Source organism: Hypanus sabinus, chromosome 9 (genome assembly GCF_030144855.1).
Source record: "Hypanus sabinus isolate sHypSab1 chromosome 9, sHypSab1.hap1, whole genome shotgun sequence".
In the NCBI taxonomy this organism is placed as follows: Eukaryota; Metazoa; Chordata; class Chondrichthyes; order Myliobatiformes; family Dasyatidae; genus Hypanus; species Hypanus sabinus.
Genome location: NC_082714.1, coordinates 24,031,611 through 24,045,484, shown reverse-complemented (window position 1 = coordinate 24,045,484; position 13,874 = coordinate 24,031,611). Strand labels below are relative to the sequence as shown.

At 37.5% G+C, this 13,874-nt stretch overlaps 1 protein-coding gene across 1 annotated transcript in view; it reads right to left on the bottom strand.

Moving 5' to 3' along the window:
- dnah3 (dynein axonemal heavy chain 3) overlaps positions 1–13,874 on the bottom strand; it is a 156,707-nt gene that overhangs the window by 107,476 nt on the left and 35,357 nt on the right. The window contains exons 9-15 of the mRNA XM_059979325.1: positions 13,315–13,494; positions 12,703–12,839; positions 10,613–10,718; positions 7,689–7,867; positions 6,275–6,459; positions 2,970–3,093; positions 1,524–1,677 (exon numbers count right to left, since the gene is read on the bottom strand). Of these exons, the coding sequence (XP_059835308.1) occupies positions 1,524–1,677; positions 2,970–3,093; positions 6,275–6,459; positions 7,689–7,867; positions 10,613–10,718; positions 12,703–12,839; positions 13,315–13,494 (1,065 nt within the window). The remainder of the gene's footprint in view (positions 1–1,523; positions 1,678–2,969; positions 3,094–6,274; positions 6,460–7,688; positions 7,868–10,612; positions 10,719–12,702; positions 12,840–13,314; positions 13,495–13,874) is intronic.

The window sequence follows — 13,874 nt, the reverse complement described above, 5'->3', positions numbered from 1 at the left end:
TAAGTATTGGTTTATTGTCACATTTGATTGTTAGTGCAAATGACATTTTTCACTGTAGCTTTGATGTACTGTGTTTGATTAATATCTATTCTAAGATACAGTGCAATGTTTCTTTGCATACTTTTTATACAGATCAGATCATTACACAGCATTAGAGAAAGGCAAAACAACAATGCAGAATAAAGTGTAAAAGCTACAGAATAACTGCAGTGCAGGTAAACAATGACCAGTAACATTAAAAGAAGATAGATTGTAAGATCAAGCGTCCATTTTATCATACAAGAGGCCCACTTGAGGGTCTGATGCCATTGGGGTAGAAGCTGTCCTGAGCCTAGTGGGACGTGCTTTCAGGCTTTTGTATTTTCTGTCCAGTGGGAGTGAGGACAGAAGAGAATGCACAAGGTGGCTGTGAGTTTGATTGTGCCAGCTGCTTTACCGAGCCAGTGAGAAACATAGAGAGTCCACAGAGGCTTAGTCAGAGGCTGGTTTCTATGATATGCTGAGCTGTTTCCACAACCCTGCGGTTTCTTACGGTTATACGCAGACCTGGTGCCATTCTGAGCTGTTATGAATCCAGACAGAATGTTTTCTGGTGTTCATCAATAAAAATTGGTAAGAGCTAACCTGGACATGCCAGATTTCTTAGGCCCCTGAGAAAGTAGACACACTGGTGAGTTTTCTTGGCTGTGACTTCAATGCAGTTGGATGAGGACAAGGATATCGGAAAGGCAGGACAATGTGATATCAACCACGATCCTGATAAATGGTGGAGCAGGCCCACTGGGCAAAATGTCCCAGCCTATTCCTATTTCTAATGGTCCCATGGACAAGAATTAAAAATGAATGAGGATGGTAATGGGGACACAAAAGGAAAATAAAAATCTGGGAAAAGTGAAAATTGGGGGGAAAATCATTATCTGAAATTACCAAAGGAAAACATTGGAAATCTTAAATAAAAATACCAGAAGAGCTGATTATCCAAAATTATTAAACTGATTGACTATAACTCAAATGTGAACCACACGCTATAATGCACTGAATCAAAAGATGCAATGTTGTACCTGAAGCTAATTTTGAATTTTTCAGGATAAGGTTAGAAATTCAAGGGAACATTGATTGGAGAAAGATGCATTCTCAAAGTAAATGGCAATTGCAAGCTATTACTAAAGAATAAAATGCCGTAGGCAAATAGAGAAATTATAAAGCCAGGTCAGAGCTCTGCAGCTTAATTTTAATTCCTGCTGTAATGTTACTTTCAGGACAATGTTTGGTGGTATTAATCTTGCATAATTATTCTTCCAGCACTTTAGAAATCCAAGTCTCTTCTGTGGGGTAATTGGTTAGGGAGGGAATTATAAATAAATTAGCCCACACTGAAAGGATCTAAACCATAGATTCTGAGCATATGGCTTTGAGAGCATGTTCCAAGGGCCCTTCACATTGAAGTGGACAAGAAAGCATGCTCCTGTACTGGGAACACTAACATATTAATTCATAACGAGCCACATCAAAAGGTTACCAACATCTAGTTCGTTCATTGCAGCAGCCAGGTTATCAGACAGTTCACTGAGCTTTTCCACGTTATTCTTCATTTCATCTGTCGTTATAACTTCCTTTTTCTTGAAGCTGTCTACTTCTTTGCCATATGCCACAACTTTCTTCCGAAATTCTTTTACTCTAAACACAGAACAATATTGCATTAGTGGTAACTATTTTCATCGTACAAATTATCAGATGAAAGTGGAAAAAAAATCAGATATTTTGCTATACAGGTGATGGGATTTATTGTGTTGTCTTCTGTTCAAGTATCATTACAACTTCCACAAGCATTTTGTTTTGAGTCAATTTGAGTGGCTGAAAGCATAAAGAAAATTAAGTCTGCGATTGCAGTTCTAATACAATGATTAAATGAACGATGTACTAAAAACCAAAGATAAAAGCAAGCTTTCAATTTTAAAATAATCTTAGGATCATTGATATTACTTACGATCATTAATCAATAAAAACCAACTGGGAAGTGAAGGAAGTGGTAAAAGCAAAAATGTGATTAATGACATCAGCACTAATAATTGATTCTTCCAACCCCATCATTTCTATTATCCACTTAAACTAATGCCAATATCTTTCAGAGCACTGTTTAATTTAATTCTCATTTTCTGCTACAACTCTAGCCTTAAAGGTAAAAGAGAAGAACAATTGCGCTGGAAGTTGTAATGTGAGTTCTCCAACACCGATGAGTTGATAGATTTCAACACATAGGAAAAAACTGAAGTCCAAAAGACGAGTACAAAAGAAAATGCAGCACTGGAGTTTATATCAGGATCAAAGAATACTTTGCGCCTCCTCCAAAATTTCCATGCAAAATGTGCACGGTAATTCCAGCTCAATTCTCTTTGAATTTCTCTAGTGACAAATTAAGCATCTCTGCCAAAGGGAGTTCACATTTGTGCTGATAGAGCAAGTGTAATGTTTTTAGCTATCTTAAAGTGATTTTTATTTCGTTAATTTTTAAGAACTTTTACAGCTGTGCTTTATGATCGCTGAGTGCCAGAATTAGTGGTAAAACTTGAGGATCCTGGATGGCCTGAGCCAGAAAGATGTACAGTACGTCCTAGTACAGTGAGGCTAACAAAATGCTGCAGCAATTGCAAGTGGAAGGCCCCACTTGGAACGTTCAGAACTCAGCACTATGTTTTACAAAGAAAAAAGCCAAACAATTTCATGCCTAATTGATATGCACTACACAAATAAAGAGTAGATTCAAAAAACCATTCTGGAGAAATCTGAACATAAAGTACAGTGTCCTATACAAGACACTTAAGGCCCATTCTGTATATTGACAAATTTCAATTTGTCAATAACCTTCCAAGATTTTATTGAAATTATTCCTGTTATGATACTAGCACAAAACTTATCAAGGGAACTTTATTTCTGAGATTCAAGAAAGAAAGATTTTTTTAGTTACAAACCGGTTCCTCAGATTATCATCTACATCTTCTCTCTTGCTTAGCAGCCGGTCCTGGTGTAAATCAAGCATCGTCATAATCTGTTCTGGCCAGTTGAAGACCTGACTATTCAGCTTCAAATCATCATCTTTAATATACAGACAAAAGCCAACAATCAGAAAGGATTATCCAAACCACCTAGTTCATTATAAATCACATAACAGCGCTTGTACTGCCACAGAATGAAGGATTACAACTTCTCTATTTTGCTTTAGGAGTGAAGTAACCATTGTGCAGATTAATATGTTGGCATCACGTTCTGCATCTTTTCACGGTATTATATTTGAATTAGAAATGAGGGAGAACTTTCCATTCTTCAAATACTGAAACATGATCATTAACACCCACTTATGCAGCCAAGTGAACTTCAATAATTCATAAAGGAACTTATTCAGGCTTGCAATATGCAGAGCATTTGGAAACGCATCCATGTAACTGAGCAGAACAAAGATTAAGAAAGTCAATGCAGCCCAATGTAAGGTGGGAAGGAAGAAGAACTTAACTACCTTCTTTCACCCATCTTATCAACACCTTCATCCTAACAATCTTTACCGCCTTTCTTCTTTCTTAATTATCTCCACCTTTTCCCAGTTCTGACGGAATTTCAAACACTAATGTTATTTTGCTCTACAAAGACGTCGTTGAAATTGTTGCTTATGGAGTCTTTTAAGGTTTGATACGAAACACATATTGTCCAGTTATTGGATAATGGCAATCAAAAGGCCATTTTGGTGGACAAACAAAGCAACAGAATCTTCTGGAGCAACATGCATGAAATGCTGGAGGAACTTGGAAGATCAGACAGTACCTATAAAGAGGAACACACACAAAATGCTGCAGGAATCTAGCAGAGCAGGTAGCATCTATGAAAAAGAGTACGGTCAACGTTTCGAGCTGAGACCCTTCAGCAGGACTTGTGCTAAAAAGGGAATTGGCCCAAGCGGTCATTGTTTCGTCTTTTCCACTGATGCAGCCTGACCTGCTGTATTCCTCCAGCATTTTGTCTGTTGCCCTGGATCTCCAGCATCAGCAGAACCTCTTGTATTTAGAATCCACTGGATTTCCCTGCCTTGTTTCATTAATTTTGATCTACATTATGATGAAGTAAAGGGCTGTATATATTCCAAAACATCTTGATCTAAATATAAAAAAGTCAGGCAATAACCATGCCAACATTCCCATGCTTGGAACAGATGGCCAGTGTGTGACAAGTTTGGGAACTATTTCAACTTCCTTTTATAGTCCTGAAAATGTGCAACAACTTTTCAATGAAAGAATTAATAAAATTAGAGTCAAAGGGTATTGAGTAGCTCTGAGCAATCAATTAAGAATGGACGATTTAACAAAAAAAAAAACAAAACTTAAATCTGACCCAATACATTTAGGAATATTATGAGTACTTTTATTGTTTGTACAATTTTTTCTGCATTTTGGGTGTTTGACTGTTTTCTTTTTCTATTGCAGGGGTTTCCAACTTGGAGTCTACTGACCCCTCGGTTAATGATTGGGCATAAAAAAGTTGGGAACCCCTGTTCTATTGAGTTTCTTTGCTTTGTGGCTGCCAGTAAGGTGACAAATATCAAGGTTGCATATAGTATACATACTTTAATAACAAATGTACTTTGAACTTTTGTAGATGTTTCCTTTTGGTGCTAATGAAGCCAACTCACATACTTTGCATTTAGATCCAGTAAAGGAATTGGTTAATCCAGAGGTCGGCAACCTGCGGCTCCGGAGCCACATGCGGCTCTTTCATCTCTGTGATGCGGCTCCCCGTGGTTTGTTAGTTTTTGAAATGTAATTCGAAATTTGAAGATTATGGTGATCTTGTACAATCTAAAAACTTTGTGGAGACCCCATTTCCTGGCACATCCGAACCGGCTCACAATTAGCCACCGTTCTGGCTAAGGGAGATAGCCTACGGGCGTTTCTGAGTACGTGTCTTTTGGAGCATGCGCGCCCACGGGGACGGGTTGAGGGAGGCTTTAAAGCAAGGCTGTTTAGTTCGAATAAAGTTACCTTTGACTGCAGTCTTTATTTTAGCGCTGCGTGTAGCACACCGCTACAACGTGTTTTTTATCACTATTAATATACATCACCACTGCCAATGCCTGACACCCGCCAGTGCGCGCTTTCTTTTAATTCTTCGATCCAAGGTAGGCTAACTATGGAGTAACCTTCAACCCAACGTCTTTTTTTCGGAATTCAAAATGTTTTTGTTGCATGCAGAAATGTAATTTTGTTTTCTCTGCAGGAGTTCATCAATTTCATAAATGCAACACATTATAGTTTGTTTATACATAGCATAAAGGCAAAAAAACCCATTGTATGCAGTGTTATTTCATTGTAAATGTCAAACGGGTTTTGTGGCTCCCAGTGTTTTCTTTTCTGTGGGAAATGGGTCCATATTGGCTCTTTCAGTGGTAAACGTTGCCAACCCCTGGGTTAATCTAAAAGCAGATGAAGTAAATGTGGAATACAACCACAAATACTGGAAATATTCTGCTGGAAAGACTGCATCTGCAGAGAGGGAAGCAAGAGAGAAAATTTGGAGATCGATCAGCTTCAAAGTACAGAGAAAGATGGGGATGGAAAGCAGGAGGACCTCATGTGAAAAGGAGTAGTAAAGTCAATACTGTATTGAAGAAAGAGTCATTCTAAACAGAGAAGGACAAATTAAGTCTGAAATTATCAGAGGAAACAAAACAATAAATGCTGTAAATGCGAGATAAATAAACTGTCTTTACCCATCATCTGAAATAATCATATTTAAGTTTTGAATGTTTATAATAGGTTGAAAAGAAAAGTGAATGTTGTTCATTTAGTTTAAATAAACTCAAAATCTTGATTAAGAAATTGTGATATGGCTTAGGGAAATGTGAAGATCTATTAGTAGGTTGAAATTTCTATTCAAAGTTCTGACACATTAGAGACCAAGCTTCTGCACATAAATTAATTAACAAAATTATGGTTAAAAACATGATGTTTCTATGTAACTTTCAAAGTTAGCTGAAGTTAAATGTAGGGAGGAACATTTCCAGTCTTCAAATTCAATGTGGAGCTGCCCCATCAAATAACTGCCATTAGCTATGAGGTGACTGATACATGGATCCTCATTGCTTTATCTCTCAGTATTTCCACTGATAAGTTTTTAGTGAACACATTGAATTGGCAAAAGAAAATGGAACTGAAGAAATCATAACAGTGTATATACAAATTGAAAGGATGTCTATAATTGCAAATCAAACTTGAAAATCTATCTTGCTGACCTGACAGCGTGGCATAGTCTAGCAAAAAGTTCAGCCTGTCTGCTGCTTCAAAGATTTCTTCTTTTAGTTTCACAACAAGGACGTCAGTAGCCTTTTTCATGTAAGTGTCGAGTTCCACAAGTTCTTCTGTGCTCTCAGGTACTTCACTGATCCGATCAGATATTTCCTCATACTGCTGACAAATACTAGAGAAAAAGAAACACGCATCTGTACATTGTCTTTGAGACTCGGAATGCATACTGCAGATACAGGGATTATAGACCGATAATTCCAAAGTAATCAGACACCATCAACAACAGGAAGGTAATCTTCCAGTCCTCTTTCAGCAGTGAATACGCCTTAAACCACTTGTCCTGAAGTAAGTGTTTGAGCTGTAGTTAGGTATTATGTTGCTTTGATCTCTGATAGTTTCAGTGTTATTATTAGGATTAGGGCTGAATGCAGTTTAGATTTAGATTAAGGTTTCTCTTGAAACAGAAGATTATCAGACCTCAGCAAAGGCACATGGAAATAACTTCAACATCAGTCAAGGGGAAACCCAAATAGAGGACAGAAAGTACTAGAGCTGCTCAGCATGTTGAGTCCTCATCCTAATAACATTAATTCTGTTTCTCTTTTTACAGACGTTGCCTGACCTGCTGAGTATCACTTTATTAATTTATTGAGATACAGCACGGAGTAGGCCCTTAAGCCCATTTGAGCTAAGCTGTCCAGCGATCCTCTGATTCACAAGACAATTTACAATGACCAACTAACCTACCTACTAACTGGTGCATCTTGGGATTGTGGGAGGAAAGCAGAGCACCCGGAGGAAACCCATGCGGTCACAGGGAGAACACACAAACTCCTTACAGACAGTGGCGGGAATTAAACCCAGTTCTGTACTGTAAAGCGATGTGCTAACCACTGCACTGTACTGTGCTTTCATGAAAGTAATATAAAACAATGAGGTTTACATTGGTGTACAAACTCTTAGCATTCATTCAATGCAGTATGCACTCTGCTCAAAAAGTTGGCATGAGGAAGTATCCTTTTCCAAATATAAATGAATTGCATTCTATGAAATGTTCTACTCTGGCAGCTTAGCTTATTTTTTCCAAAGAAAGGTTCTTGACAACTACTTTAAAATATAACCGGTCTTAAGATAGCATCTCTGGAGTTTTACAACATCATATTTCTCTGCAGGTTGTTTGATGCCTCGAGAGTCCACTGATGTCTGATTTTCAGCACAGATACTTACATGGCTGTAACTCTCCAGCTGGAATCAGCAGCACCTCAGAAGCCACTTGCGAACTTCAGCAGCATTGATTAGAGCACATTTTTTCACGTGCACACTTCCTGCTTCTCGGTGCTAACCCCAGAAACAGCACCGATTTCATAACAAGTACTGAAAATGGCACACCTTTCAATTTACCTCGAGTTTAGTTTCCAATTTTCCTGCACCACAGACTCAGATAAAGTCTGCTTCAGTTTTCTGGCACGAGAACACAGGTCTGCATTCAGGCCAACGGCATCAAGACAAAACATTGCGAGTGGGACAGTAACGTGCATCAGGGCAATTTCATTGCACAGTTTCTGCAAGCTGTCTATTTTCTGGGAGTGAAGAGCAGTGGGTTAGCAAAGATTCAGCAAACAACAGATATTACAACAAACTAATCTTTAACCTCTTCTATGCAATACTTCCCCAGTGCAAGCAATATAGGAAACTTCTGGTTGAAAAGCACTGGCTTCAAAATGTTTCCTAGTCAAATTGATAAGTCTCTCAATTATTTCATCAAGTTAAAAATATTCATTATGTAAGATTTACAGTGACATAAATTGATAAGGTTACATCAGTGTACAAATTATTACATTAATTTAATGCAGTATGCATATTCCTACTTAATTTTTCACTGCCTGAAGAAAAGTTTAGCCCATTATTTTTTTCTGAATTGAGCCCATATTCTCAGAATGTGTCTGAAAACCGGATTAACGATTGACTTAGGCAAATGGCAAGGAAGTGCGGATCCAAGAAGTGCAGAGATGGGGAGATTCTTATTGGAGTTCAACTCCATTGTCACCCCTATTGGGCAGTCAGACCAATTATAAAAGTAAGACCAAAAAATAAGAGAACATATGTTGGCTGCCCAGTAATATAAACGAAAATTGGGCAAGGCCATACCACCTACCCTTTTAGGTTTTTGAAGATGAGCTTTATTTAGTCCGGGATGTTTGCCTTTCCACAGATAAGATGAAATAATAGAATCTAACAAGCCAAAAAAAAAAGCTTTTGAAATAAAAATGTCTTTTGCCTCTCTTTTGGCCAGACGTGCAGTCCTTCTTAGGTGGAGAGATGCTGCCCCACCCACCCGTGTTCAATGATTTTGAGATAACATGTCCTGCTTAGACTGTGAAAAGATTCATTATTCACTTCTTAATTCAGATATAAAGTTCTAAAAGGTGTGGGAACCTTTTCTTGAATATTTTCATAATTCTCATTTAGATTAATGGTGCATCCCTCCCTTTTTTCTTTTGCATTTAAATCCCTTACTTCCAGCTTCTTACAGTTAAGATTTACAAGTTTTTTTTAATGTGTAAACATATTATAGTTTAGGTAGTAGGCAATATACCTACTTTTTATAAATACAGCTCTGTGGTGATATAGTTCTGATTAACTTTTTTATATATCTTAAGGTTGGCTTGGAGTTGGATAGTGGGAGGGTGGGGCAGTAACTAACTTCATACGATTCTCTTATGCATGCTTTGCTTAATTGTTATGAATTGTACTTTGATGTGTTTGTTTTGCACTGTATAAACCTTTTTTATTGTTTTTTTTGTTTTGTTGCATTGTAAAAACATTAAAAAATTAAAAGAAGTTTAAAAAATAAGTGGAATATTTATAATGTGCTGTAGATTTCAACGTTCTATGAGAAGAGAATACAACATCACTTTATTATGAAGCACAGCATGAAATAAAACATATTTTACATTCCCCTCAGTTATTTTTTGGGTACTGCTCATAATTGCTGCATCTGCACAGCAAGTTTCTAAGCCATACCTTTTCTTCCTTGGGCATGGAGACCAAAGCTGCAGACTCTTTAAGTGGGATGAACAAATCACCGGACAATTTCAGCAAGACTTTCTTACTCATGCATCAATATTACTCCTCCTTACAATAGTAAACTCTTGACCTGCCTTCCCAACCATTTGCTGAATCACCTCGTTAAACTGATGGTAAATAGGTAATTTCCTAATTATCCATCATTTGACATATCTTGAACAATTTATTATTACGCTGGAACAAGGAGCATCCAGCATAATAATAGAACAAGTATTACAGGTGTTTTTTTTTACTATAGGTGTTTTTTAAAATGTAGAGCCATTATACTGAATCATCGTATTGGTTTATCAAACTATTGTGCATATGTTATTGTTTTAAGCCTGTTCCGAAGACAGGACGATTTCACCAAATGCAAAATAAAAATGCAAAATTTATTTAACATAACTGCTGGTATAGGGATACAAGTCTTCTAAGAATCTGGCTTAAACAACTGATAGCTACGGGCTGGTGCCATTCGCATGTAATAACCCTGTTTCACAGTGAAGTGTATTGTGTTCTGTTACAGTGAACTTACTAGTGGGGTAACTAATAAAACACAATATACTTGGAGCATAACGCAATACACGACAGAACACAATAACAATGATGTTGCTGGAATTTCAGGACCTAAGGTTCAATAGGTTGGAACTTTATTCCCTGGAGCATAGGAAAATGAAGGGAGATTTTATCAAGGGGTATAATTAAGGTGAATGCACGTAGGCTTTTTGAGTGAGGTTAGAATAGAGGTCATAGGTTTAGAAAGTGAAATATTTAAAGGGAATCTGAGGGGTAACTGCTTCACTTAGAGGATGGTGTGAGTTTGGAACGAGCTGTCAGTGGAAGTAGTAGAGGGTTTAAGAGAAGTTTGGGTGGGTACGTAGATGAGAGGATTGTGAGGGGTTATGTTCTGGGTGCAGGTAGAAGGCTAGGTTAGCATAGATTAGGTGGGCTGAAGGGACTACTTCTGGGCTGTAGTATTCTACAAATAAAGTTACAGTGAAATGAAGTTTGGACTCACGTTCCTCATTAACATGTACTGTATGAAAGACAGAAGCAAAAAGTATAATATAACAAAAGCCAATGACACACCTTTATCAGCAAGATGTCTAAAGTGTGTTCTGAAATAACTTCAGAAAAGTAGCAGAGATTTTTTTTAAAAAGTACTCTCTTTGTTTCTGAAATAAATCAGGATTTACAATTTTTCAAGTATACCTATGGATCTACTTCGAGAGTTATGTCAAAGTTGGTAGGGTACTTACCTTTATGAATGCTTCCATTGAATGTTTCTCTGACAAAAATGTAGCAATTTCTTGTTCTGCCTTATTGTTCAAAAGATCAGTATATATTTTATACACATTTAGATAGCTAAACAAAAGAGAAAATGATGAAGTTACTTGCAAAACATATCTTGAACTTGACATATTTTGATACAGACCTCTAAAAGAAAGCAAATTAAATTTACATTTTATGCAAGTCTTACTAGCCACCAGGGAAAAGTTGCACAAAACAGGATTATGTCAGTTTGATTTCATCCCTGTGTAAGTCCTGAGAATTTCAAAACTGGACTCTGCAAGGAAGATTTTAGCTCAAAAGCCAGGAGGGTACCTAAGACTGTTCTGTAGGTTAGAAAACAGGATATCTTGAGTATCCAAAAAAAATCCTGTACATCCTTACTTTTTTCCTTGTGGAATGTGTGGCAATCATAACCCTTCTAAGTTAATCGCCTTGGATAAGGGTTGTTGTGATTATATTCCTACAATATGGGGCATTGATGGGCGAGCTTGGTGTACATGGTGTTTGTCAGAGAGTTTGTTGTGAATGGGAACACAATAAGTCTCATCATATAGAAGAATTAGGATATCAGCACTGATTCAATGGGCCGAGTGTTGGCGCGTAGCCCAGTGGTTAAGGTGTTGGTCTAGTGATCTGAAGGTCGCTAGTTCGAGCCTCAGCTAAGACAGTGTGCATGTTGTGTCCTCAAACAAGGCACTTAACCCCACATTGCTCTGTGACAACACTGGTGCCAAGCTGTATTGGCCCTTGCCCTTCCTTTGGACAACATCAGTGGCATGGAGACTAGCAGCATGGGCAACTGCCAGTCTCCCATACAACCCTGCCCAGGCCTGCACCCTGGAAACTTTCCAAAGCACAAATCCATGGTCTCTCGACACTAACAGATGCCTGTATTGTACAATGGGCCAATGTCTCTTCTGTAACAACTGATATATCTGGAAATCAGGCATTTCCCATTCAACTGAAGAAGGAGCTACTTTTGTCTGCTTAACCTCTTTCTTTCCCATCACCCAAAGACCAAAACAATCCTTGCAATTCACTCATCGTTCTTGCATTCTGATCTACTGTATTATATTCACAATATGACCTTCTTTGCATTGGACTGGGCACACTGGGTGCCCTTGTGGAGTATCTGCAATCACTCTGCAGGGGTCACCTGAGTTTATTATAGCATGCCACTTTCATCCTCAATCCCACTCCTATTCCAACAGGTCTGTCTGCAGCCTCCTTCATTGCTGTAACACAGCAGTGCTTAAACTACAACAACATCTCATCTTCCATCTGGCCACATGACAAACATTGGAGTAAATGTTAATTTTTCCACCGTGTGATAAGCTACTTCCTTATTGCTTCCCATTATAATTTTTGTCCCTTTCTCCTCATTTGTTTGAAATCTATTGCTAATCAACAGTGTTCACACACCTTAGCACCTAAACTATCTTAACATATCTCCATAGAATCTTTAGAAAACAAAAAAGACCGAATGTGGAATGAAGAACAACACTGGAAGAAAGGTCGAACTATATTTGTGGAAGCAAACGATGCAAGTTGGTGATTCGCATCGAGACCCTGCATCAGGAGGGAAATATCTGCTTTGCCAAATTACTCCCTGTGTTCAATTATGAAAACATAAAGATGGAGTTACATTCCCTTGAATTTGGAAGTTTAGCAATAAATTCAATTGTATTTTAATTACTAGCATGTAATTAAATAATCCAAGGACTTGATTACAGTATATGCTGAGGTGTCAATAGCTCTGATTGGGTTACCCAAAACAAACATTCTTAAAATAGTTAATAGGCCAGTTATGCCTTAAACTAGGAAATAATTATTCACAACATGTATAGAGAAGGCGTGGGATTTCCCCTCTTAAAAAGGTCATGGATGCTCAGAGTTTTCAAGGAAGATCACAGATTCTTATTGTGCAAAAGCTATGGTATAAAACAAATAAACTTAATAGTATAAAATACAAATAAATTTGTTCCAATCATACAATTTAATACTCCAGAACTCAACATCCTGTTTTCAAACGCACAACAATTACATGTAGATTTACCTTTGAGGCCCAATAATATTTACATTAAAAATGTCCATGGTTTTACTGATAATTTCATTGACCAGGGACTCCTCTTCGTGTACTGTACGAAGAATGAGATTTTTGTCTGAAAGATCAGGAAACAATTCACATTCCACCTGTTACAGAAAACCAAAATAAATTAGCAGCAACTGAGTAGCCCTTTGAGAATTTAGGTATTCTCTTCAATGATTAGTATAGCACCTTCAATACCAACATTTATAACCTGATGTGGTGAAGGCATTCAATAGCTGGAAAGATAACAAAAATAAATATCTATCATCCAGCCGCTATGTTACTTAGGAGTACCAATGCTTTAGGTGGCAAATTTTATTAGAAGTTTAAATATACTGTGCTCAGGGAACCTAGTCCTCTTGAGCAGCTGGGTTATCCATCGATTAGATAGTGCAGCACCAGGGAGTCTTAGGGGCTTCATAAATCAAAGAAGAACAAATCTTAGCAGAGTAGATGGCAGAATTTTGAGACATCCAACATTTAGTGCAGAATGTTTCCTGAAGAACTCAGAATCAAACATACTCAACATTAATATTATCAGTTGTTTTCTATTAACAAAGGATTAAGATTACTAGATACCTTATGAATTCCATTTGCACTGTTCAGAATTGCCAGGTAACATTGATTAATCAGATCCCAACATTCATCCAGGCTCGGTTCAAAAATTATTTTAGGCTCTTCTACTTTCAGTTTGAGTATCATGATTTGTGGCCTAACGTATTGCAGCTCATGGAATTCATCCCCAAAATCATTCCCATCCTATCAGAAAAATAGCAGAAGTTCTAATGACAAAAGCCCTTCTGTATTATTAAATACTTTTCAATGAAGTTTATTAAAAAAAACTTAAGTACAGTATAAAAGTTCACAAGCCTGTTGAAGATTAACAGGGTAGCATTGATTAATATATATATTAATACATGTGTACTGCATGTGTGTGTGCATGTATGTATACATAAAATAAATAAAAATGTTTTTATGTATTTACAGGATGTAGGCATCACCAGCTAAGCCAACATTTATTGCCCATCCCCAGTTGCCCTGGGGAAGGAGGTGATGAGCTGCCTTCTTGAACCGCTGCAGTCCCTGAGATGCAGGTACACCCACAGTGCTGTTAGGGAGGGAATTCCATAACCTTGACC